We start from the raw sequence: 27,357 nt of genomic DNA, 5'->3' as shown, positions 1-27,357 counted from the left end.
AGTGTTACTTATTACAACTGGAATGATATTTTTTTTTTACTTTTGATGATAGGTTAGTACTTATTAAAATTATTACATTAAACAAAATTATATATCTTGCATTCTATAGCTTTAATGCATGACAAAAACTTTTAAAGAAAATGGAAAAAATTTTAACTTCATTCTTATGATATCCTAAAAAGCTATGTATTACTTTTAGAAATCATGAAAGTAACGTGAACCAGGAATCCAGGATGCCAAGTTGGTTATTAAAAACTTTTAGAAATCATACAAGACTATGGGAGTATTTGTATTAGCTTCCCAGTTATAGAATCTTCTTCCATTGCTGCAAATTTTAACTCTATTATACTCTGGATAGACTCAACGTATACTAGTCAGTGAAAAAAATGCAGGAGCAGATTATACTAAATTCTTTTCAATATAATAAATTAGAAATATATAACAATCCTTTCATCTCATTAAAAAACTAATAACCAAAGAGCAAAAAATGCAAAATCTGCCACCAGAACAAAAGTCCATCAATGCTGCTCCGACACAATAAAGGCTGTCCAATTACCCAAAATATGAACTGTCTGTATTACTCCAAGTACGACAACAAAATTTTGAATATAGGAATTAATATTTATTGTCTCACATGGATAAAAAATAAAAATAATAAAGACAAACAATATTAAAAAAGTAACTGATTTAGCGCTTTCATCTCCATGTGGAGACTTCTTCAGAATCCAGTTACCCTATAAAAAAAACATCATTTTATAGACAGTAATTGTCATTCATTGGTCAAACAAAATTAACATCATTAATTGTATAATTGTTTTACACAAATCACATTCTTAAAAGGGCTAGCTAATGCTGAAAAATACCAAAAATTGGCTGTAATACCAGACAACACTAACAAAACAAATGCATGAATGTCACTATAAAATGTTTTATGTATATAACTGGGCTGAACTTAAAACCACTATATTACATGAAAGTGCCCCATATAAAATACTGGAAAAAATACATAGTTAGTACATAGTGAAAAAATGAATAAATAAAAAATAATAATAAGGTCCCTGAAACTCTAAAATGTTAAGTAATAAATCCTACATGAATTTGTATACTCTTTTATGGAATAAAATTCATCTAAAATTCATAAAATTATTTATAAAATTAATTATAAAATTCATTGTGAAAAAAGTGTGTAAAAAGTATTTCCTTATTATTTCCTGGTTTCTATTGTTACTGTCACTTGTGCCTCTTAGGGTCCATTGCCAATAATTTTAATGCTGGGCTCATGGAAATGTGGTCATTGAGTCCCTTACCACTGCAAGCATCTAACCTTAGTTGCCAGATCATTAAAAAACTACCTTAGAAGGAAACTCATTTCAGTCTTTTGACTCTGCATTTATGAAATCAATTCTTACAACAGTTAAAAAATATGTTTTCAAAACTCAATTAATATTAAAATGGACATGTTTCTACATTCACATTTCACAGACCTTTAGATTTAAAGAAACTCAGAACAATGTTAAAATGAATTTACTAAAATTAATGTATTAGTATTTTAGTCTGCATTAAAAAAAGAAAAAGCTAAGTCCTCAGAATATTTAATGATATAATATGTTAGATAAATCTGCTAACCAGTTATTATCCATCAGTAAGAAATTAAATGAATTTGTACATAATATGAATGAAGAGGAAAAGAACACTATTCCCCCATTAAATGAATGCTTTCACCAAAGGTATATTGACCTACAAAGGAAGTTTTCCAAGTTATATAATTTATTATAAAAAATAATAATTCTGATGCAAAATTCTGGAACTTTTTAGATAGTAGTGGATTCAGTGACTCAATAAATGATGAGAATAAAACTTTGTTTCTTAAATCACTTAGCTAAGCTTTAAGTTTATACTGGAAAGTATTAATGAGGAAATATATACATAGAATGTTTGCTACTCCCTATACAATCTCAGTGTTTAGTAAAATGACTTTGGCCTGTTGGAGATGTAGTAAAGATGCAAAAGCTAATTGGACACACACTTATGAATTGTGAAAAATTAAATGTATATTGGAAGAGATAAGGGGTTATGGTCTTGAGAATTATTTTTTAACTAGACCAATAATATTAATGAATGTTCCACTTCCTGTACCTGTAAAAGCCAAAGAGCAAAAAAAAAATGTTTTGGACGTTGCTAGAAAAGTTATTACAAAAAATTGGAAATCTAACTCTGTTCCTATGTTCAAATAATTTTTTACATTTAACAGCAATACTATGTAAAACTGAAATATAATTGATAAAAATAAGATCTACAAATTATACTAAGACTTTTAGTGGTTGGGATAACCTTGAAATGTTCCTATTAAAACACCAAGACTCTTAATGTCTTAATTGTATAAGATTATCTTGATGATTCAATGTATTTCTAACACCATCTAACAATATGTGATGTTGAATTTCTTCCTCTCTGTGTATATATTGTTAAATTAATAAAAAAAAATTCTTATAAAAACAATTATCTATGCAGTCCCATAACTGTTGGCCAGCACATACTAGCCAGTTGCAGAAAGGGCCCATATCAATTTTAGACTCGTGGAAATATATAAACTTGCAAAACACTGTTTTTATATACAATTAAATAGGAATTAAACACTTTTCTTGTTTTTTTCCTATTTTGATCCAACACTGTCTTGGTCTAGTTCATCACGCTATGGTTGTAACATGGAAGGAAAACATTTTTTTTAATACTTCCATTTCACACCCATACTGCCTTATGGCATCCAGAACGTTTTGGGTTTGGCTTATTTAAGTGACTTACCAGCTAATAATAGGCAGTGGTAGAAAGGGCAAGGAGTCATTAACAAAATGATACTAAAATTGTTAAATAAAAGATATAGTAGGAGAACACCCTAGTTATACTTATAAAAATAAGAACTTAAAGAGCCTCCTATGTAACATAGATAGGCAAGAGGTAAAGAATGTATCTATGGCAACAGGAATATTCAAATGTGGAAAATGCAAAGCATGTCAGTACATTATGAGCAGAGACAGGTTTCAGCATCCAATGACAAATAAGGTTTACATCTTTCAAGAAAGAGCAACTTGTAACAGTGAGAATGTGATCTATGTAGCAAGTTACATGGTATGTAAAGCATTCTATATAGGTAAGACTAACAGAAAATTCAAAGAACAAGTATTAAGACATATACGGGACATTCATAATAAAATAGAGACTAATGCACTTTAATTACACATTAAAGAAAATCCAGAGCATAACTTTAGATTTATGGTTATGGCACAGGTTAAGCCTATGGAAAGAAGAGGTGACATAGTAAATAGAACAGAAAAAATTGAGTTGCAATGGATAATTAATTTACGATCCAATCAATTCCCTGGACTAAATGCTATAGTCCCACTTAAACCTGTTCTAAAAGAGAGGAAACTACGAGGGAAATTAATTATACATCTGCCAATGTAGCTCAGTCTGTTGAGCATCAGACCCTTATCCAGAGGGTCCAGGGCTCGAGTCCTAGTCAGGGCACCATGGAGAAAGGAGAAGAAATCCCATCCCTAATCATAAATGAGAACAGTTGAATTTAAGTTCACTGAGCAAGAAGAAGTTTGGAAAACATTGAAACCAAGAGCATTTAAGGAATAAAAAGAGAGAGTAGTTTGCTTATCATTTTTTTGGCCTATATGTTATAGTCCTCCTCAAGCTTGTTTAGAAGGAAAAGAAAACGAAGAAGGAGATGAACTATGAATCTACCAACGTAGCTTAGTCGGTAGAGCATTAGACCCTTAAACAAAGGGTTCAGGGTTCTAGCCCCGGTTTGAACATTATAATGGAAGGAGAGTAAACTCCAAACTATAAATAAATTGAAATCAAGTTTACTGTGCATGTAGAAGTCTGGAAAATATTGAAATTTAGAGTGCTAAAGGAATAGAAAGAGTGTTGTTCATCTATTATTCACATCAATTTGAAAGGAGAAATGACATGTTACGGAGATCAATGATATTTAGGTTCATAGGTTCATGCTAGGCTATCTGACCTAGGGCATTTATAAGCCTAGCCAGAGTATGTTTGGCTTTCGCCACCCATTTTAAATTAATTTTGCTATGCCCTTTTTCGAGGTTAGTATACTGTGCCTCTGTCTAACAGTGACACAGAAGTGATACCCGGGGTAAACCTACGATCTCCCATCCACTCAAGGTTCCTCTTGAAGAGAGTCAATGAGGGACTCTGCTTAACCTGGACTTGGATTTTATTCCAGAGTGAAGGGAGCCTCTGGGTTATGAATCTGTCCCTCAAGCATGTCATATTTATTCAGTGCTCAGGTTCAAGTCTCTTGAGTGTGTAGCTCGATGGGACTTGGATTTTTTGAGGTGCAGCATGTCCCTTAATTCCGGGTTGGACATGGCCTTATACATCAGGCACAGGTCGCCTCTGAGCAGGCGGTATGCCACTGAGTAGAGCTGGAGTTTCTTTAACCGGGCAGCATATGGCATCTGTTTGAGACCTTTGATCCTCTTGGTGAGGTACCTTTGGGGTCTTTCCAGTTGCTGCAGGTGTTTGGTAAGGTACATCCCAAAAGGGGAATTGTACTCGATTATGAGCCTGATGATGGATGAGTAAAGAGGCACGATGACCTCCCCTAATCTAGATGTGAATCCCTTCATGATTAGGTGGGCTATATAAAATGTTTTTCTAACCACTTTGGCCACGTGGTTGTCAAATGAGAGATTGCTATCAACTTGGGTCCCCAGGTCACTAATTACTTCTTCTGTACTTAATGGATTACCACCTATGTGGTAATTTGTGGGCACTTTGTTTTTGCCAAAGAGGATGACTATACACTTTTGGGGATTTAACTTGAGGCCATGGCTCTGGCACCAGTTGTCTGTTTCTATGAGGCCCTTCTGGAGGATGCTTGTGTTGGCTGGAGAGTCGATTATGGCGCCCAGTTTGCAGTCATCTGCGAACTTGGTTAGCCACAGTCCTTCCATGTTGGCCTGTACCTTCGAGAAATATATACCGAACAAGAGAGGTCCCAGGACTGAGCCTTGTGGGATGCCACTTGTAACTGGTTTGGAGTCTGACATGGCTCCAGCAATTCTAATCATGTGGGTTCTGTCCTTGAGCCAATTTGCAACCCATCTAGTGACATAGGGGTTTATATTTAAGCTGGTGAGCTTATCTATAATGACCGAGTGGGGTATTGTATCGAAGGCTTTTGCGAGGTCCAGGTAGGCTGTGTGGACCACCTTCCCTTCATCAATGCCCTTGGTGACTGTTTCAAAGAAGTCAACCAGGTTTAAGAGGCAGGATATCCCCTTAACAAAGCCGAACTGGGTAGGATCCAGTGTCTGTAGGGCCCCAATATCTTTATTTATGAGGTCCATGATGATCCTTTCCATAGCTTTGCAGACCAAGCTAGTCAGGCTTATGGGGTGATAGTTTCCAGGGTCTGTTGAGGCACCACCTTTGTGGAGAGGGACCACTGTTGCTGTACGCCACTCTTTGGGTATATATATCCTGTAGTAAGGCTGAAATTGAACAGTAGTTTTATGTTTGGGTTTAGCTCTTCTTGGAGTTCATGTAAGACGCAGCCCGGGACACCGTCTGGTCCCATTGATGCTGTGTTTTTTGCTTTGGAGAGGGTGGCTCTTACCTGAGCATCTGAGATGTCAGGGGGGCAGCACTCTGCTGGGACAGATATTTGCCCTTTTGGTGGGGAGAAGTTTGCGCTGAACCTGTCAGCTAGGATGTTGGCAATGTCTGTGGGTTCGGTGTAGACTAATTCTGAGCATATCTGGGAATTCCCACCCAGGTTCCTAACATAACTAAAGAAAGCCTTGTGATTATCCTTAGTGTCCTGTGCAATTTTTCTCTCGAAGTTGGCCTTAGACGATTTTATGAGTGCCCTTAGTTTTTTGCTAATACTGATCAGAGATGCCTTCCCTTTTTGGGATTTTGCTCTATCATGTAGTAGCTTCCTCCTTCTATTGTATAGTTTGTTTATGGCTGGGGTCCACCAGACAGGACGTCTGCCTTTGGAGGATTGGATCTTGGTTTTATTTGGGATTGCATGATCCATGCATTCCTGAAGGTGTTCATAGAATGCATTTATAAAGGATTCTGCAGTCTGGGCTGTATTTTCCACAGGCCCGGGGGCTTTGAAGGATTCCACCTCGGTTTTGAGGAGTGTGAAATTTGCTTTAGAGAAGTTTTTCACTGTGGTTTTCTGGGCAGGGGGTGGGGTTGGGATGTGAATATCCAGTGAGATTAGTTTATGGTCTGATCTTACCAGTGAGGGATTTGTTAGTGGAAATTTGTTAGCAATTGAAGAAAAGGTATTGAATTAGCAGAGAGTTTGGAATTAGCATGACAGAGAAAGGAGAAGAAGCACAATTTGCTAACCAATGGATTTCATAACATTAAAAAGCAATTAGGATAGCTTCTTAATAAGACTGAGTAAACACCTCTGTACAAAGTAAAATTCAGATGGAATAACAGGAATCAGCAGTACATCTTCGAATATAAGCAAGCGCTCTTAACCAGAAAAAGACTTGATATTAAGAAGCAAGAAATAAAATAATAAAAAAAAGTTTTTGATCTATGACTTTTATTGCACTCGTGAGTTAGCAAGTGCACTTATGTAGTTAAGTAAGCACTATCAGTTTGAAAGAGACCTGATGACATGGAAGTAAGAGTATTCACACGAAAGTGTTTGATCCTATGCTTTAAAACAAAGGAGAAAGCCACTGTACTTGTGGTTTACCTAATGAAGACAACCCATGAATGAGAAGAGGTTGTAGCTCTGTTATAGGCAGACAGACACCTCCAATATAGAGGTGAAATACATGAAAAATGCTATGCAGGGAGAGTGATTAGTTTTTACAAAAGGCAAATAAGAACATGACATAAAAAGCTGGAGCCTGCATTTTGCAACAGGATACACACAAGCCATTGGAGCAAAAGAAAAAGAATAGCAAATTAGGTGAGAGAAAGGAATGAATAAACATTGGTAGATTTATTAAAACTTATTTGCATGGAAGAAAGTAATTGGCTTCTAAGAAGTAAAAACCAGAACACCGGATTGGAATACAAGTACATCAAGAATTAGCATAGAGGCTCCCATTGGTTGGGGGATGACTCTAAGTAAGCAGCATGAATATAAATAGAAGCAGCTGCAAATGTTAAGCAGATCTGAAGAAGGTTGATAAACCGAAAGCGCTCATCTCTCTTTTTTTGTGTTACAACACTAACTTTTAAATGGTTAGGTTGGAGCTTTTATTTTGTTTTTTGTTTTAAAGTATTTTAATAAAAGTTATTTTAAAGAAGAAACAAGGAGAAACATCTTACCAAGAATTTTAACAGCAGTAGCCAAGGAGGAAAGCACCATTCTTTGAAAACATATTTGCAGTATTTCTTGGGTTTTCCATAAGCGTTTGCTCACTTCTCTTTCTACTACAAGATTGTTAGTGTAGGATGTCTTGCAGTGGAGAAATTAATCTTTGTTTGCCACTTAAAGAGCCTTACATGTTACTGACGTATATAGTGTGAAAAACCAATGTGGGAGACAAGGTAGCCCATTGTCAGTGCTGTTTTATATCACACTATATTGGAAGCATTGCTAGATGTTCACTAACAATTATAAAAATAAGCAGCATTTGCATATGTACTTAACATTTCAAAAACAAGTGATTTACAAACTGTTGCATGATATTAAGTGAAACCTTAGATGTTGTTGCAGAAAACTGTCTTAGGTATTTGCACTACAATTTGCACATCTTGAAAGATATCCTGTAATTGTTTTGCTAATTATACAATTAAGCATGTTTTCATATTTCTGTAAATATTTCAATAAACATGCTCTCATAGAAGAATTTCTTGCTGTCATGTAAAAGCTTATATCTGGTGAACAAAATGTTATAACAATATTTCTAGCTTATGCAGTTTTCAAAATATGAAAATCTGAGGTTTACAAAAAATATAATTTTAAGCCTGTGAGCATTATACTGCAGTATTTATGGAAAATACTATAACCACACAGAATATCACTGTAAAGAATCCTTCTTACTGATAACATTGTTATTTATATAGTTTTAATATTTTATTGTTCCAAAATAAATGCATTTGTTTATCTTATGCTTTTTAAGTTTATTTTTCAGAAAATGCTCTGGAATACAAGATGTGTGCTGGCTGCTAGATGTGTGACATTCCACATCAGATAGGTTATTAATAAGTTAAAGTTTGAGCTTTACTCCCACATATCAAAGCAGTCTCCAGTATTAGATGTAGTAATTTAAAATATTCCTTACTAAGCTTTGGTCATGCTGTATCAATGATCTTTAATGCATTCCCAAATATGTATATACTTCCTCTTGTTTCAGTTTTTATTAGATTTCTCTCCGGTTACTTCCTTGATACTTCAGTCTACCAGCTATAAATGCTGCTTTCACACATGTGTAGAAGGCAAATATCATTCTTATATTATCTGATAAGATTTCTACTGCTTTCAGTTACACATTCAGTTGTCTGTAAAATAAGCTATAGCTTTAGATCACACACAAAAATAACTAACATGTTAAATGACAATATAAATTCCAACTGCACTCACAGCCTAGTCTGTTAACTAAACAAAACTGAGGACAAGGCAACAGCAATGCTGAAAGAGAATTGTCCTGAAGTATTCTCCACTGGATTTTATACCTGGAATAATAACTTGTCTTTTTCATACTTCTTTCAAGTGTTTTGTGACTTTTTCGTAGCTATTTCTACATGATTTAGTACAGTTTGTGAATCTTTGCTATTCAATGCCCTTGTGCAATTTATCCATGCCTTAAAAATGTTCTGACTGTTATGATGGCCAATCAAACCAAAGCTGCCAATTACAACAGTGACAGCAAGCTGATTTATATATTTTTCCTAAATGTCAAGAAAGTATTTAGTTATTAGTTCTAGTCTTGTAAAATATACCTTACTAGGCTTTGTTGTCATTTACTAATGTTGAGTTGCTGATCCTTCATTTATTCCTGGATATCTTTACATGCCTCTTCTTTCAGTTCTTTTTGGTGTGCAGTGCTTCTCAGCTAGCTGTATGCAGCTGTATTTGCACAATCCCCAATGTAATGGTCTTGTGACATTACTATACCTGTCAGAGTACAGACCCCTCAGCCATACGTACATCACAAAAAGGAACAAGATGTACAACTGTTTTAGTTTTGTACTACAAAGCCTACATTTGTCTGCATCTTCCACTTTTTCTATAAAGTTTGTAAACCATCATTTATGTAATTCATTATCTTGAGTGGTCCTTATTCAAGTTCAGCTTTTGATTTATATTAGTCTCCCTTTATCCATTTATTCATCAAATTTTAATTAACATTGGCTCTTACTGTAGTTCTCCACATTTGCCACCATTAACTGTAGACTTCCCAGTTTTATTTCTTTATGCATTGTCTTGCTCTCCATCTTCTTTTCTTTTTTGGGATTTCATTTGTCATCTGCCCCCCTTTTTGTCTTCTTCTGGTTTGACTTCCATTCTAATTTTTTACTGAAATGTTTCTACTGTTTTGAGCAAAGATATCATCTCAGACTTGTTTTGCTCTTGGTTTACAACATTCATGTTGTTTGGATTTGATGAGGTTAGCAAATATGCCTGCAGTCCCTCAACTGCGGACCTGTACATACAGTCAGATCAAAGGAGGGCCATGCCTCCCTTCAGTATGAAGGACATACAATCACCTCATGCACTGATTGTTAATAGTATTTGATGAACATTAAGCAGTTTTCTTGCCCAAGCCAATCCTTTCTGGGATCAGTCGATTATACCAATCCTGTAAGTTAGAATAATACGAACATGTTGACTGACAGCTTGAAGTTTTTTTAATAGATGTCAAGGCAGTTTTCAATAATAGCTTTAGTCTTAGAAAACATTTCTTACTAACAGCTGTTCATGAATTATTGCCCACCATTCATGTATTCTCAGATATTAATACATTCCATCTTGTTCAACCTCTTTTATATTATCTCTTTCTCTCGCAGTTTTATATTTTCTTGATGATTCATTTTTCCAGCTAAAATATTGTATATTCTTATTTATCAAGACTAAACATTATCCGTATATCATATGCAAAAGTTTTAACTATTTGTAATTCTGCTTTTAACAGTTTGTCAAATGAGCTATACACTTTTAGACGATCCACACAAAGTAGATGCCATTCAGCAGTATTGGTTTCTGGAAGTCAAGCTGTAGCCGTTGCCTAGTATGTTAAGTAAATAGCTTAGTGACTTGCAATGCAAAACAGCAGTGGTAACAAAGAATTGCCCTAGAATATTCCTCTTTGGAACTTTGTATGTCTGGGATCGTAATTTGCTTTTTATTATGACTCAGTTATAATTGGCTTCCCATTGTTTTAAAGAGACGGCTAAGTAATTTACCAATGCTGGGTGCATTCTATACATCTATAAGCATTCTACAAGCTATGAATCTGGAATGGTGTCATTTTTAGTATATCCATTCCATACTTGAGATTTCACTTCTTTTTACAGCACTCTGTTATAGTTTTAATAACAGATTCTACTTTTGTTCACTATATTTTGTTTTATTACCTTTGTGTTCTACCACAATTGATCTTTTTTCTAAATGACTATAAAATCTATATCAATTCCAGTATATAATTTATATGTTGTCAAAAGGAAAGCTGCCCCACAGTTCTCAACATGGCTTGCAGGTTCACTCTTATGGATGCTTGTGTTTTTTCCTGTTACTAACCAAGATGGTGTCTATTCAGGATGCACATACATGTTTTCTCAGGCCTACATTATTGTGCAAAGAAGCTAAAACCTTTAGCCAGAAGTTGGTTAATGGATCCGGACCTGGAGTTTTACAGTTAGGAGACTTAAATTTTATTTCAATTTCTCTGACTTTCCTTCATTCCCATTTTATATCATCTTCTTACTATTACTTTTAACTCATCTGCATTTGGCTTCTTGGTTATGTTCAACAGGAACTTCATACAGACGTCTCCTAAATGTAAGGATTTCTACTTTTTTAAATGGGAAATAAAACAGCAATAGTCACACCAAGTCTATATAAAACCTTTTTGGACACCCATGAACTGCTTTTGACCCCTTCCTTTACCTTTATATGCCTTTCAACATTTTCTACTTGTGCTATTTTTGGTTTACTTTTGGAAATGGCTTAAGGTAAATCTTAAGCTGTTTTATGTTGTGTTTTCTTTTATCACATCACTTAAGAGTATTCCCTTTTCGATATTCTTCAATTAGTGATACGTCTAGCTTTAGTTGCTTTGCATTTCCTCTATCCATGGTGGCATTTCTGTGTGGTCCATTTCTTTTTTTCTTTTGTTAATCTACATTATGTGGGAGCAGCTTATGTATTACTTTAGTTGTACAGTAGTTTACTGCTTTTTTTCTGCTTCAGAGGAATCACTTTTGATAGTCCAAGTTGCTGTGTTCATTTGCTTTATCATTTCTGACAGTTGGAAGTCTTTATTCAACTTCTGTAGTCTAATTCTATCATACATCTTAACATGTCTGCTGTCTTCTCTTCAGTTAAGTGGGTCCTCACTAAGATTGTTTGCTTTTTAGCTGTGAGTGTGTCCTCTTTCTTTGCTTTTTGTTTACTTCACTTAATCTTGCTGTACAATTCTTACTGGAATTTCTATCAAATTTCCTACAGAACTGTCTAAAATTTTACTTTACAGTGTATCTTTTCTAAAAGTGTTCTGCCGTGTCTGGGGATTTACTGATTCATCATGCTGTAATATTGCCTGTATTTCAGTCTCCACATTAAACCCTTTCCTTCTTGGTTATGTTTGTGTGCTGCTTTTTCATATCACTAGAAATTTTGCTTCTTGTTACATTACAATTTTGTGTTTACATTCATTCCTTTGCAAAATTCACAGTGTCCCGATTTCTTTGCCTGCACTTTTCTTCAAATATCTTGGGAGATGTAGCCACATTCATTACCACAACATTATTTCATATATATATATATATATATATATATATATATATATATATATATATATATGATATTATATACGGGTTAGTTTATCGACAGTCCACTTCCCCAAAACCCAGTTTACCGACATGTCAAATCACTGACATTCTGAAAGCCGACGTTTCCCGAAAGGTAAGTAAACACTTGGCCATCCCGATGGAACAACTACCTGAAGAAAACAACCCCCACCCCTTACTAAATATACCAACTCCAAAATACACTACTGTGGGGGTAAGGGGCAAAGTTCAACTAGATGGCCAAGTGTTCACTAACCATGCATTAACGTCTGCTTTGAGAATGTCGGTGATTTGACGTGTCGGTACACTGGGTTTCAGGGAAGTGGATTGTCAGCAAACTGAAGGTAACTCATAACATATAAATATCATATCATACCGCCAAGACCATACTACATTTTATGGCCTTTGTTTTTGTTTTAATCACATCTTTTCTAGACAGCCTAGTGTTCCTTTATCTAAGTGCTGTGATGCTGTTTTGTTTTATTAAAGATTTTAAATGTCATCTGTTGCTTTTAACAGTTCTGATGAAAATGTTTTCTGTCCTCTGACAACTTCTTTCTTACTCTTACTCTTGCTATATATCCACTCTGTGGATGTTATGGGTTTGTTGTATAACAGAAATAACATATATTCTCTCTCTCCTTTTATCCAAAACCGTCCACTTTGTTGTTTGTAGCTCTTTTGCTTAGCCTATCATTTTTTTTCTTGGACTGCTGCTCCCTTCTAAACAGGGAGAACACTCACAACATGGCCCAATTTGGTAGGAATGTTTCTGTGCTCCGATGAGTCTGCAGTATTTTTCCAGTCCTGGGACCACTGCCTATTGTCAGGTTTGGGTAATTATTATACTAGAACATGTGGTCCTAGTGTTCTTTTTTTACCCCATTTTGCTCCATGATATATAAAATATAGCATACATCAGTATCATCTTGGTAGTGAGATTCTGTAGAAGCATGTTCAATCACATGAAGGTACTAGCAAAGGATTGAAGATTAATTCAGTTCCACAGATATTACTGTCTTGTTCTTTTAGATTCCTTATCTCTATTAGGACTTGTTCCATTGTGTGGGTTATCTGATGCTACAATGTACAACTATGTGATAGGCATCCAGAACATTTATACAGATGTTTTCTTAATTTCTGCAAATGTTAATGATTTTAATATGTGATTTCCTGGAGTCTTTAATGTTTGTAAGGACTGCTTTCTTCCTTTTCTTTTTTTTTTAATTTCTCCAAGTCTTTTGGGGTTCTCATACCATGATGGGAATGTACCCCATTCCTAAGTCAAAGTGCGATTAAAGTTCATGAAATGAGTACGTTTTCAATCTTTGGTGTCAGCCACAATTGCTCTTTGCAGTAACCACAATGTGCCCAGTAATGACTTTCTTCTGCATGTGAATGACCTTATGATAGAATAGGCCACTTGGGTGTGTGAAACACTTACTTCATTCAGCACATTTATATGTTTTTTGCCCCTCTGTGAATGGCCTGATGCTGAATCAGGTACCAGTTATATGAAAAACACTTATTACCCTCAGTACATTTATATCGTTTCTCTCATGTATGAGTGGCACAATACTGGACCAAGCTACTATGCCATGAAAAAGACACTGCATTAAGTACACTTATATGGTTTGCTCTCTACATGAATAGTATGATGAGACATTAGGCTTTTTGGTGCATGAAACCCTTATTACATTCAGAACATTTATATGGTTACTCCTCTGTGTGAGTGGCCTGGTGGTGTATCATTTTCCTTTTACGTGAAAAACACTTACTAAATTCAGTGCACTTGTATGGTTTTGCTCCTTTGTGCATAGCCATATGGTGTATCATACCAGAACTCTATCTAAAACACTACATTCAGTGCATTTATATGGCTTTGCTCCTTGTATGAATGAGCTGGTGTTGTATCAGGTGACTTCTACATGAAAAACACTTACTGCATTCAGTACACGTGTATGATTTTGCTCCTGTGTGAAGAGCCATATGGCGCATCATACTATAACTCAGTGTAAAACACTTACTGCATTCAGTGCACTTATATGGTTTTGCTCCTGTGTGAATAACCATATGGTGCTTCATAGTAGATCTCTGTGTAAAACACTTACTGCATTCAGTACACTTGTATGGTTTTGCTCCTGTGTGAATAGCCATATGATGCTTCATAGTAGAACTCTTTGCAAAACACTTACTACATTCAGTACACTTGTATGGTTTTGCTCCTGTGTGAATACTCATATGGCTCATCAAACTAGAACTCTGTGCAAAACACTTACTGCATTCAGTACACTTGTATGGTTTTGCTCCTGTGTGAATAGCCTTATGGCGCTTCATAGCAGAACTATGTCTAAAACACTTACTACATTCAGTGCATTTATATGGCTTTGCACCTGTATGAATGCGCTGATGTTCTATCAGGTGACTACTACATGAAAAACACTTACTGCATTCAGTACACTTGTATGGTTTTGCTCCTGTGTGAATAGCCATATGCTGCATCATACTAGAATTCCGTGCAAAACACTTACTGCACTCAGTACATTGATATGGTTTGCTCCCCACATGAATAGTCTGATGTCGTTTTAGAGAACTTCTGGTTGAAAAATACTTACTGCATTCAGGACATTTATATGGTTTGTCCTTTGTACAAGATGGCTGGTGTACTACTGGAACTTGTTGCAAAGCAAGAGTTGCATTAAGTTCACAGCTCTTGCTACAGTTAAGCTCTGAGTGAAATTGTGTTGCAGGTGTAAAATGAAGCCTGTCGGTAACCTTCACAGGTTGAGCACAGTGTGGCAGGTCCATAGGGTGATGTGACAGGAGTGTCACAAGTGGTTGCTGCTGATGGCAAATCACGCTGGTATTTGTGCTTCTGTAATCTAAAAATACATTACATATCAGTCTTTTATCACACTGATGAAAGCTACATCAGGTATTTCACTCACAACAGGACATGGACATTGTTTGAGCCATTTTAAACATAACAGAATTTTTTCTGTTTGCAAAATTAAATTGTTCTGCTATTACTAATCTAGGTACCAAACTAAGTAAATACAATTCTGATTATCATTGATCAAAACCTGGTCTTCAGTGAACAGTTACAAGAGATGTAACAACAGTACAGAGTTATCACAATAATCTGGTGCACCTGTTACCTGGAACAGTCTTACATAAGAAGATATACTGCACATCTTCAAAAACAGGGTGAGAGAGAGTGAGACCATTCTTATGAAGTATGTTTGTACCACCCATAAAGAAAAGAGTTCAACATGCAAAGGACAAATTTTGTCAGGCATCTGGAACTAACTTCCAACAGAAATGACATGTCCAAAACCAAGTCGAAAGAGCTTTCCTTTAAGGAATGCAGCTGTGCCTGCTATAAACAAAAGGGGTGAAAGGGCATTTCCACAATGCTGATACTGTGTGCAAAACTCATGTTACAGTCACTTTTACCTTCCCAAATATTCATTTTACTGTACTTGCTACCTTGATCTCAAAAGTTGTACTGTAAATAGTTTGCCATTTTTAACAAGTGTGATACTCCTGAAAAATGTACTGGCAACTGTAAAGGTCAAAGCATTTACCAGTGCACATAGTAAACATACTTCTGAATGAAGATGTTAATGCTAAATTTTCAGTGGTGATGACTGTACCCAAGGGTGAGAGAGTGGTGATTGGAGCAGATTTCAATGGGCATGTTGGTGAAGGGAACAGAGGGGATGAGGAAGTGATGGGTAGGTATGGTGTTAAACAAAGGAATGCAGAAGGTCAGATGGTAGTGGATTTTGCGAAAAGGATGGACATGGCTGTGGTGAATACGTATTTTAACAAGAGGGAGGAGCATAGGGTGACATACAAGAGTGGAGGAAGATGCACACAGGTGGACTATATCTTATGTAGGAGGGCCAGTTTGAAGGAGATTGGAGACTGTAAAGTGGTGACCGGAGAAAGTGTAGTTAGGCAGCATAGGATAGTGGTTTGTAGGATGACGTTGGTTATCAAGAAGAGGAGGAGGAGTGTGAGGGCAGCACCAAGGATCAAGTGGTGGAAATTGAAAAAGGGTAATTGTGAGGTGGAGTTCAGGGGTGAGTTAAGGCAGGCACTGGGTGGCAGTGAAGAGTTACCAAATAGCTGGGTAACTACAGCAGAGCTAGGGTGACTGATAAAAAGGTGTTTGGCATCACATCTGCACAGAGGAAGGACGACAAGGAGACATGGTGGTGGAATGAGGAAGTACAGGCGAGTATACAGAGAAAGAGGTTGGCAAAGAAGAAGTGGGATTGTCAGAGAGATGAAGAAAGTAGACAGGAGTATAAGGAGATGAGGTGGATGGCAAAGACAGAGGTGGCGAAGGCTAAGGATAAGGCATATGAAGAGTTGTATGAAAGGTTGGACACTAAGGAGGGAGAAAAGGACCTGTACCGATTGGCTAGACAGAGGGACCGAGCTAGGAAAGATGTGCAGCAGGTAAAGGTGATAAAGGATAATGAGGGAAACATACTCACAAGCGAGGAGAGTGTGTTGAGGTGATGGAAAGAGTACTTTGAGGGGTTGATGAATGAAGAGAATGAGAGGGAGAGAAGGTTGGATGATGTAGGGAGAGTGAATCATGAAGTACAATGGATTAGCAAGGAGGAAGTAAGGATAGCTATGAAGAGAATGAAGAATGGAAAGGCTGTTGGCCCAGATGACATGCCTGTGGAAGCATGGAGGTGTTTAGGTGAAATGACAGTGGAGTTTTTAACCAGATTGTTTAATGAAATCTTGGAAAGTGAGAGGATGCCTGAGGAATGGAGAAAAAGTGTTTTGGTATCGATTTTTAATAATAAGGGTGATATGCAGAGTTGTACTAACCACAGAGGGATTAAATTGATCAGTCACAGCATGAAGTTATGGGAAAGAGTAGTGGAAGCAAGGTTAAGAAGGGACGTGATGGTTAGTGATCAGCAATATAGTTTCATGCCAGGAAAGAGCACTACAGATGCGATCTTTGCTCTGAGAGTGTTGACGGAGAAGTACAGAAAATGTCGGAAGGAGTTGCATTGTGTTTTTGTAGACTTAGAGAAAGCATATGACAGGGTGCCTAGAGAGGAGTTATGGTATTGTATGAGGAAGTCAGGAGTGTCAGAAAAGTATGTAAGAGTGGTACAGGATATGTATGAGAGTAGTGTGACAGTGGTGAGGTCTGCAGTGGGAGTGATGGATGCGTTTAAGGTGGAGGTGCGGTTACAATAAGGATCAGCTCTGAGCCCTTTCTTATTTGCAATGGTGATGGACAGGTTGACAGACGAGATCAGACAGGAGTCCCCATGGACTATGATGTTTGCAGATGACATTGTGATCTATAGTGAGAGTAGGGAACAGGTGGAGGAGACCCTGGAGAGATGGAGATATGCTCTAGAGAGAACAGGAATGAAGGTCAGCAGGACTAAGACAGAATATATGTGTGTGAATGAGAGGGAAGATAGAGGAATGGTGAGGATGCAAGGAGTAGAGGTGGTGAAGCTGAATGAGTTTAAATACTTGGGCTCAATAGTTCAGAGTAACGGTGAGTGTGGAAGAGAGGTGAAGAAGAGAGTACAGCCGGGATAGAGTGGGTGGAGAAGAGTGTCAGGAGTTATTTGTGACAGACGAGTACCTGTAAGAGTGAAAGGGAAGGTCTACAAGAGGGTAGTGAGACCAGCTATGTTATATGGGTTGGAGACAGTGGCATTGACAAAAAGGCAGGAGTTTGAGCTGGATGTGGCAGAATTAAAGATGTTAAGATTTGCACTGGGTGTGACGAGGGTGGACAGGATTAGGAATAAGTATATTAGAGGGTCAGCCCAGGTTGGAAGGTTTGGAGACAAAGCCAAAGAGGCACGATTACATTGGTTTGGACATGTGCTGAGGAGGGATGCTGAGTATATTGGGAAAAAGATGCTAAGGATGAAGCTACCAGGTAACAGGAAAAGAGGAAGGCCTAAGATAAGGTTTATGGATGTGGTGAGAGAGGACATGCAGGTGGTTGGTGTGACAGAGCAAGATGCAGAGGACAGGAAGAAATGGAAACGGGTAATCTGCTGTGGCGACCCCTAACGGGAACAGCCGAAAGAAGATGATGAATGGTTCAAAATATAAATCTGCAATTATCTTTATCTGCATTGAAAAGATTTTTCATTTTCTAGCTGCATTGTATCTAGTGTAAAGCTGCTTTTTATTGTCTTTTTCCATCTGCTTTGTAAATAGTTCGATTTTTCTAACTAGTGTGATATCTCTGAATGTTTGATGTACTAAACTGCTGACCTTGTGGGTTTTAGTCAAAGCTGGAAAGGATTTGATGACGATTCCCACCAACACAGTTATCAAATGGAAATAAATACAATAATTAATCAACATCAACTTAAAAAAGAACATATCCAGAAACGTAGTCTGTCAACCATTCTAAACAAAGAGGTTTGACAAGTTTTATTGTATATGTAGCCAAAATGTCTTACTCTTAACACTTCTTACTTGTTAGATGCATCCATGATTATTTACTTATATAAAACACCAATACAGGCGTTTTCCACTTAACATCCTTCTGCACAACGTCCGGCCACACTTAAAACCATACTGTACTAAGCGGATGTAAATGTGATCAGCTGTTATGCAGACAGATATTAAGTGAAGCAGAATACAAAGTATAAGGATGTTCATTTAATGTCTGCACCGCTTACCATCCTATGTGATAAAACATATCCTGACCCATACCTGTGTGTACCATTTTATACTTCCTAAGCTGTGACTGAAATGAATACATTTGGATCAGTTTGCTATGTAACATCTGCACTGCTTACCATTCTATGTGATAAAACATATCCCGACCCATACCTGTATGTACCATTTTATACTTCCTGAGCTGCGACTGAAATGGATACTTTTGGATCCATTCGCTATGTAACATCTGCACCACTTACCATTCTATGTGATAAAACATATCCCGACCCATACCTGTATGTACCATTTTATACTTCCTGAGCTGTGACTGAAATGGATACTTTTGGATCACTTTGCTATGCTGTTTATCAAAACTTCAATAAGTAAGAAACAAGTTAGCAAAATGCACAATATCTGATGAAGGAGAATGGAAGTCCAAAATATATTGTTGCTCTTGATTTTAGTGCAACAATTATTACTGTATTTATTTGCTATTACCAGGTAGGTGGGCTGCTCTTTGACTCTCTCCAGCTACAACCCAAGCTCAAAAAACAATGTAGACAATGAAAAGAAAGAAAGAATGTAAACTACAAAACAAAATTATATACAGACAGAACAGATGGCATGCAGCAGGTAAAACAGTAATGCAATAGAAGGTATACTATATACAGGCAGAGTATTTTGAAGACAATAAGATAAAATGAAATAAATATGTAACTATGTATAATTTATAGATAGTTACATATTTATACAGTAAACATGCACATTTCAGTTCATATGCAGATATCAGAATGAAGTGCACTAATATATACTGATCTGTTCATACTGCTTGTGTAGATGATTTTTAAACATTTCTAAGGTTTGCTGCTTTCTTACTTCATTTGGGAGGTAGTTTCTTACTGTAGACGTACTGGAAAAATGCTTTTTCTCCAATAGCTGTTTTGAATTCATGAGAGTCCAGCATGAGGTTATCCCTTTGACCATTTCTGAGAGGGTAAGACTGCTTTTTGAGAGGAAGTTCAACTCTCTGATGTGAGTACATGCTCCTAAAAGAAGGGTATCCTGCTTGGAACTGGGCACCATTTGAAATTTGTTGGTATATCACAATGGTGTGCTTATGTACTGCTCCATAACACCAGCTTATATTTTTTTGTTTACAACTATATGCATCCTTTTATGTGCAAACAGTGAAAAACTAAAACTGGGAAGCCACATTCTGGCTTTGGGAGAATTACATTTTTTGTTATAGCTTTGTAGGCAGCAGGAGGAATGAAAGCTGAAATCCTGTAGCATAACTTTAGTTGGGATACAGCCTTGCCAGTTACATTCTATGTATGGGTAGAAAATGTTAAGGAAGGATTGAAAGCAAGACCCAGATACCTGTATTCAGTGACACACAGACTATTACCCTTGGTGTCTTCAAAGGACAAGGATGGTAGGTTTGCTGAGTTCTACCTTGTGGAAGGTAACATGGATTCATTTTTGGGGGGCTGATTAGTAGTCTGGTGGAGGAAGACCATAGGCAGTAAAGACCATTGATTAGTAAAGCTGTTTTGTAAGTCTCCTTGCATCTAGTAAGTCACATTTAGTTCTGCAATCAGGAATCTATTGTCTATACACATGATAGCATCAAGCGAGGGTAGGAGTAAGGTCATTAAAGACAAAGGATGGAAGGCGAAATAAAACAGAGCCTTGGGAGACTTCAATAATGAGGGTCCTCTTTCATGAGAAAAAAAATATTGGCATGGATTTGAAAAGTTCTATCCTCGAGGCTGCCTTGATACCATTTGATTGTGTTGTTTCCAAAATTTAAACTTTAATAATTTGCTGAGTAGTATACTATAGTTAACGGTCTTAAGGGCTCAGGTCACATCTACAGACAAACCAGCAGTAATGAGGTCTTCATGGATATTACTATAAATTGTATCTATTATGATCAGTATAGCTTGTGTAGTGTTAAATGCATTACAAAAACAATGCTGGTGGTAATAAAACAGACCATATTTATGTAAATGTTCATATATCTACTAAAAAGTTTTATGATGAATTTAATGGAAAATGGTACTGAGTGTGTAATAATGGGGTGTCTGAGGGGATCTGGCACTATTCCAGAAGTGAACAACTTAAAATGTGCATAAGGGGCTTAACATGAGTTTCAGTTTGCATTTCTAAGGATAAGCTCAAAGGTGTATACTAGGGTAATGATCACTGGGCCTTAGGAAGCATATCCAAGCTTACCAATTGTATCCCACAAAATTATATGCCTTAGAGGTTATTTTAAGGGGTGTATGTAAGTTAGGACCCTTAGAGGTTATTTTATGGGGGTATATATATGTTAGGACATGGATTTATAGGCTATCTCTGTCCATTAGAGATACAGGCACTAGACCCAGGGTGTGTATCCAACAGTTCCAGAGAAGGGGAATTCTCTGAGACACGTACCTGTCTTTCTATCGTGTCCAATTTATATTGCATGCAAAGTTTAAACCCCCAGATAAAGTAATTTTGATGCTATTTGTTTTGTGGATATGCAACAGGTCCACTATAGTGGGTGCCACAAATGCCTCAAATGCTAAGCATAGATTGTCTCTCAATGGTCTACAGTAAACAGAGTATACAGATAGGGCTTTGAGGTGATCTGCATAGGGCATGTTGTTTATGTCTTGTATTCTTTTTGTGAGGAACCTCTATGGACATTCAAGTTGATGCATGTGCCTGGTCAGATACATACTGAAGGGGGCAGTGTACTCAATGATGGGTCTAAGGAGGGCTGAATACAGTAGAAAGAGGACATACTTGCATGAAGATGCTATGCCCTTGCAGATACATACCAAAGGGGGCGCTGTACTCAATGATGGGCCTGATGAGGCTTGAATACAGTAGAAAGAGGACATACTTGTATGAAGATGCTATGCCCTTGCAGATACATACTGAAGGGGGCGCTGTCCTCAATGATGAGCCTGATGAGGGTTGAATACAGTAGAAAGAGGACATACTTGTATGAAGATGCTATGCCCTTGCTTATAAGGTGCACAACATAGAATGACTTCATTACTACCTTAGACACATGTTGGTTGAAGGTCAGGTACGTACCCAAATTGTAGAGTACTGGTTCAACTATCAGGAGTAAGTTATTAAGGAGGTAAGTTCCTAAGGTGCCTGACTTCCAAAGGGTACCACTATGCATTTCTTGGCATAGAGTTTTCAAGTGGCTTTTGCATCAGTCATGTGTGTGTATGTATGTGTATGTGTGTGTAGGTATGCGTATGTATGTGTGTGTGTGTGTGTGTATGTATATGTGTGTGTGTGTGTGTGTGTGTGTGTGTGTGTGTAAGACGCAATGGTTATAGTATCTATAACTTGTAATAAATCATTTCATATTAAAATAATGTAGAATTAGTGATATACAGCATACACTGTTGGAAACTTCTGGTGTGATTCTCAATCTGGAAATATATCGCTGATTAATAAGTATATTTCTTGGCATTTTAACCTTTTAGAGTTCTGCATTGTCTTAATTCTACCTGACTGAATTATTGTTTGCTTATTTTATATATTTTCTGGCATTGTTTTATGTTTCTCATCTGTCCTGAAACTGGTTTATAGATGGTGGCTTTGCAGTTGCGCGCCACTACTGTAAATTTGATCTGGGGCACCCTACCCAGTCTGGTGTTCTACTTAATACAAAGAGAACATTTGAGAAGGCCAACCCACTTAGGTTCTTAACCACTGCTCCTCCTTCCTCTCTCCTTGCACTTTACTAAAAAAAATCAATTGCACTTTACTTTGCTTTTGCCTCTTCTTAACAGTACTCCATTGTATTTAGTCTGCTACATTTATTACTGCATGGTAGTAGCCTGATTAAATTGTAACTGTTATTCTAAGCCTTTTGGTTTAAGCACTTGGGCTTCAGACCAGTTGTTTTACATTAAGAAGGTTTGTGGTCTGCACTGTTGTGGCAGGACAGGTAGCTTACATCCTTCTAAGTTAGAAGTTGCTGATTGAAGGCTTAGTGTCTGTTATTCTAAGAGTGTATTAGTTCTGGTTTAAGCACTTGGGCTTTGGGCCAGTTATTTTACATTAAGAAGGTGTGGTGTGCACTCTTGTGGAAGGAGAGGGTAGATTCTGCCATTCTGAGCTAGGAGTTTCTGGTTAAAGGCTTATTGTGCCTGCTTATTTGAACTGTTTCTTTCTGAAATTGGTACGCCTTGTTTGCTGTAGCATAGACTAAATTCAGAGCTGCTGAATCTAGCTTTGTTTGTATAACTTGAGCACTAATCCAGACCATCTTTTTTTGGAGAATGTTCCCCTGCACCCTAGTGGCAGGAGTGTGCAGTTAGAGCTTGTCTGATAGAAGACTGCTAGAACGGGGCTCAGTGTTTAGCTTTTTATTGGTTAATCAGTTTGCTCATGTGCTACTGTTATATTAAAAAAAATACACTTTATGCATTGCCGCTTTGTTAGGGTTAAACTATTCCTGGAGAGAGAGAGACAGAGGGAGACAGAGGGGGCACAGGCAGCTCTTGCAATGAGGCAAATACTGGCATCACCAGTTGGGATGGGATTATGCTGTACAACATGAAAGTCTGTCTTTCTTTGTGAGGATGTCAATGAGAACTCAAAGCACCACCATGGCTGTCTGTATGATAGCTTCTCCTGATCAAAAGGGAAGCCTGATGGTGAGGAGGTAATGGGGTAAAACGATATAAAAAGCTATCATATGCAGTGATTTTTGAGGTGGGAAGAATGTGGACACTAGTAACAGTTCTGTTTAGTGTCTGGTACAAAATCTAGTCAAATTACATAAACAGCTTTTCCCAGATATGAATTCTGATACAGTATGAGACTTACAACTGCTATGTTGTATGAAGCTTTACATTTTTATTAAATGTAAGTTTAACAATCTTAACTGAAATGGAAGAAATGCTTATTATCAGTAAAGGAAACAGTATACCAGTTAAATGTAATGAGGTGAAATGGGAAAATTTTGATTTGAAGGAGATTACAAGCAACTAAGAGCTCAAGCAATGCTGGCACTCAAATAAAAATGAAGGTTTTGGGAAAGTTATTGGGAAAATGTAATATGCTGAAGTTTAGAACTTTAAGATAATAATCACCTGCTACAGCAGAGGGTATAAAGGAAATGATGTCAAGGGTGGGTGGGCAATGGTGCAGGACAATATAGTGACTGTTCTCCCCATAAGTATGGGTTCTATTCCCATGAGGTTTATTTATTTGGAGTGGCTTCTATGTCTCTGATGGACACGGGCCGGCAGTAAATCACCATCGACATAAAACAAATTTGAGAGTCACATTTGGGTTGCACTGCTAGGCTTATAAGAGCCCTAGTGGTCCTTAGCCTAGTATATAGCTATGAACTTTTGACAAAAAATGAAGTGGGGCCACATCACTGTGCTTGAGTGGGGAACAACAAGTGGACATACATGTCTGCATCAAACATCTAAGAAGAAGAAATACAACTCCATGATCACCCAGTTCTACAAGGAGAGTTTTCACAGATAGAAATCTTAAATCCAAACCAATAGCAATGAAGGTGGCCCTTACCAGTGTGGAACATACCCCTGCAGCAAAATAAACTACAATTTATACTAAACTTATTAAAAACCATGTCTGAAAGTTAATATAAACACCCCACAGCACAATATTAGTGCAATATAAACATGACCAACTGAAACTAACCATTCCTACTGCTACAACACCAAAGCTTGGCAGTATACCTGTATCTTCTAAATAGTACTGCCTCTGCATTCATTTACCCACACTGTAGCAGAGGCCAGAGACAACAGCCAACTGGTATCCTGCCTTTTCCTCGATCTGTCCAAGGCCTGTGATACTGTTTCATACCCTTTACTTCTTTCTAAACTATGATAAACTAAAATTTAACATGCACTTCCAACAAAGTATTTAAAAAAAACACCAAAAACTTGGTCTGTTATATAGAAATAAGAAATTCCTTACCTCTGACACTAAACTCTCCCTGGCTCAAGCACTCCTCCTCGCCTCCCTTCTCTATGCAGCTCCAATCTTTACTATCATTCAATCTACACTTTTATCCAAATTAAAACAAACATACCACAAAACAGCTCAATTTGCCACTAACTTACCACATAACTTACAACACTGCCTTGCTCTCAACACACTCCAATGGCTAGAATTTCTCCAACAACTCCATTTGACTCAGTTTCGAATCCTACTCTCCATTCTATACAAACCTACATCCTGCCCTCCCTCTCCTCCATCATCTCCTACTACACTCCCAATTGTTCTCTCCGTACATCCAAACAACTCCTTGTTATCCATAAACCTAACAAAAACATCGGAAAACTACTTTAGAAACACTCTACAGCCAAAGCCTGGAATAAACTCCCCTCATAAATAAGATCCATATCCACACCTTACACTTCAAAAATGAGCTAAAACAAGTGCTACTTGACACAAGGTCCTGCCACTGTCACAACCCTAATTCTTCCACACCCCCTCTATTAACAGTACCCTGCACAGGACTCTCTGACTCCTGTACTTTACTTACTATTTTCTCTCTGCCTATTTTCTCTACTCCATGAACCAGGCTACTACAACCCATGTAAATATGTACATACTACTACCCACTTTACTATCTTCTCTTTACTAACTGAAACCTCACTTGACGTGTGAAGACAATAATTTAGTATTTACTAATACTACATTCAGCTTTCCTACCTCTCTTGTATGAAGAGGACAAAACAAAAAACACTCATAGCAAGTTTATAATTCTCTGTATTTTTATCAGGGTATGTCAGTATTATATTATTTTTTTATGGTTCTTGCTGTATTCATAAATATTCCTGTGTATTATTTTGTGTTGTTATAATTCTGTCTATGTTCTGGAGCTTTTCTCCTTGGGTCTCCACTGAAAATGGGCTATTTTGACTCAGTTGGACCAACCCAGGTAACAAATAACAAATAAATAAATGCAGATGCATGTTGAGCAACACCAGAGAAACTTGGAAAGCAAGAAGTAGTGAGACCCAGTACGGTGTCTGAGAAGTCAATGAAATACTTACACAATGGCTGATACTAACTGCTTTGTTGCAGTGACTGTAATCCTATCTTTAAATGTCAGTGTTTTAAATAAGACAGGGAAACGGTCAAATTTAATACATTATTTGAATGCAAATAAGGCTCAAGTGGTTTTTCTCCAACAATTTCATATCAAACATGTGAAAAGAAAAACGGAACCCAAGTAATTACATACATTTTAGCCCATTCTTCTTTCACAACTAAGAAAAGGGGTGCCATGATTCCTGGGGGAAAATATAGATTTTCCACTAATTATTCAGAAACACGAAGATCAAGATGGTCTTTTCACCCTTATAGTCTTAAAATGTAGCAATAGGTTAAGGTCTCCACTTATTCTCTACTTGTTTCCAGGTATGGGACAAGGCAGTGCTAAAAAAAATCTAGATTTTATTCTCAATAAATATAAAGGCACTTTAATTATAGGCAGTGATTTTAATTATATATTGGAGGACATTTACTAGCAATAGGAGGATACTAAGTTTGACATCCAATGCAAAAGCTGTTACAAAATGGAAATAATCTCTTCATTTAAAAGATCTTTTTAACATGAAAGGCCCTAGTTTATTCTCCTTTCTCATCAGGATTGTAGATTAAAGTATGGTACACAGACAAGGACTGATAAAATACTAGTCTCTCCAGAATTAATTTCTGGGATATCTAGTTTTAACATCATACCTTGTCCTATTTCTGATCATGACACCCTTATTTTAAACCTTCAAACTAACTTTCAACTATATTTTTAACTAGAATTCCTGCTTATACAACTAAATTCAAAGAATTCAAAACTGTGGTTAACCGCTGAATATTTTTTTTAGAATCCAACAACATCCCTGATATTAATAGTCATGGTCTGGGATTTATTAAAGGAATGGGATTTAGAATGGGAAAGCATCCAATTGTAACTCCTAGTAGTCAAGACTAGATTTTCTAAAGATAACAGGTCCAACACAAAAGAAATAGAAACATTAAACAAAACAGTATTTTGACATATTATCTCATAAAACAAGTCTTGCTCTGGAAAGATTAAAATAACCTCTTACTCCTCATCAGCTAAGTATATGCTTAAATTATCAAAATGAGCTAAACTGCAATCAAATGTTACTAATATAGTAGAAGTCAGACATGAAAGAAATAAGAAAAATACCACAGATACTGGAGACATTATTGATGCCTTCAGAATTCATTACACATCTCAGAATCAAAACTCTAGTTCTGATATTAAAACCTCAATATTAAATCTTAATTATCTTAACATTTGGAGCATCCTGTCAAAATTAAAAGTTGATTTACATAAATATTTTATAAAAGAATTGTAGATAAAATCAACAATTCAAACTCTAAGAAAGCTTCAGGTATGGATGGAATAATAACAGACATTTATAAACTGTTCCTCCGCCTAGTTAATCATTTTTTTTTTCATAAAACTTTAACTGCACTCCAGTCTCAGGAAAAAAAATCCACCTTTCTGGAAATGTTCATTAATTGCTCCTGTACTGAAAGAAAAATAAAAAAAATCTACAATTATGTTCTTCAAACAGACCTATCTCACTTTTAAATAATGAT

The 27,357-nt window shown here is 36.8% G+C and overlaps 2 protein-coding genes across 4 annotated transcripts in view; one reads left to right on the top strand and one right to left on the bottom strand.

The window, feature by feature from the left end:
* Positions 1-27,357, top strand: part of LOC122814457 — a 1,903,843-nt gene that overhangs the window by 1,480,976 nt on the left and 395,510 nt on the right.
* Positions 608-27,357, bottom strand: part of LOC122813942 (zinc finger protein 383-like) — a 161,672-nt gene continuing 134,922 nt past the window's right edge. The window contains exons 7-8 of one of the 3 annotated variants that reach the window (XM_044086488.1): positions 14,649-14,915; positions 608-734 (exon numbers count right to left, since the gene is read on the bottom strand). In XM_044086488.1, coding sequence (XP_043942423.1) covers positions 730-734; positions 14,649-14,915 — 272 coding nt within the window. In that variant the 3' untranslated portion in view covers positions 608-729. Of the gene's footprint in view, positions 735-7,575; positions 14,916-25,694; positions 27,288-27,357 lie in introns of those variants that run through there. The other 2 variants (XM_044086487.1, XM_044086489.1) reach the window with 2 other exon arrangements.

This window comes from Protopterus annectens, chromosome 10.part0 (genome assembly GCF_019279795.1).
Source record: "Protopterus annectens isolate FY-2018-M chromosome 10.part0, PAN1.0, whole genome shotgun sequence".
In the NCBI taxonomy this organism is placed as follows: Eukaryota; Metazoa; Chordata; order Ceratodontiformes; family Protopteridae; genus Protopterus; species Protopterus annectens.
This window is presented reverse-complemented; position numbering and strand designations above follow the sequence as displayed.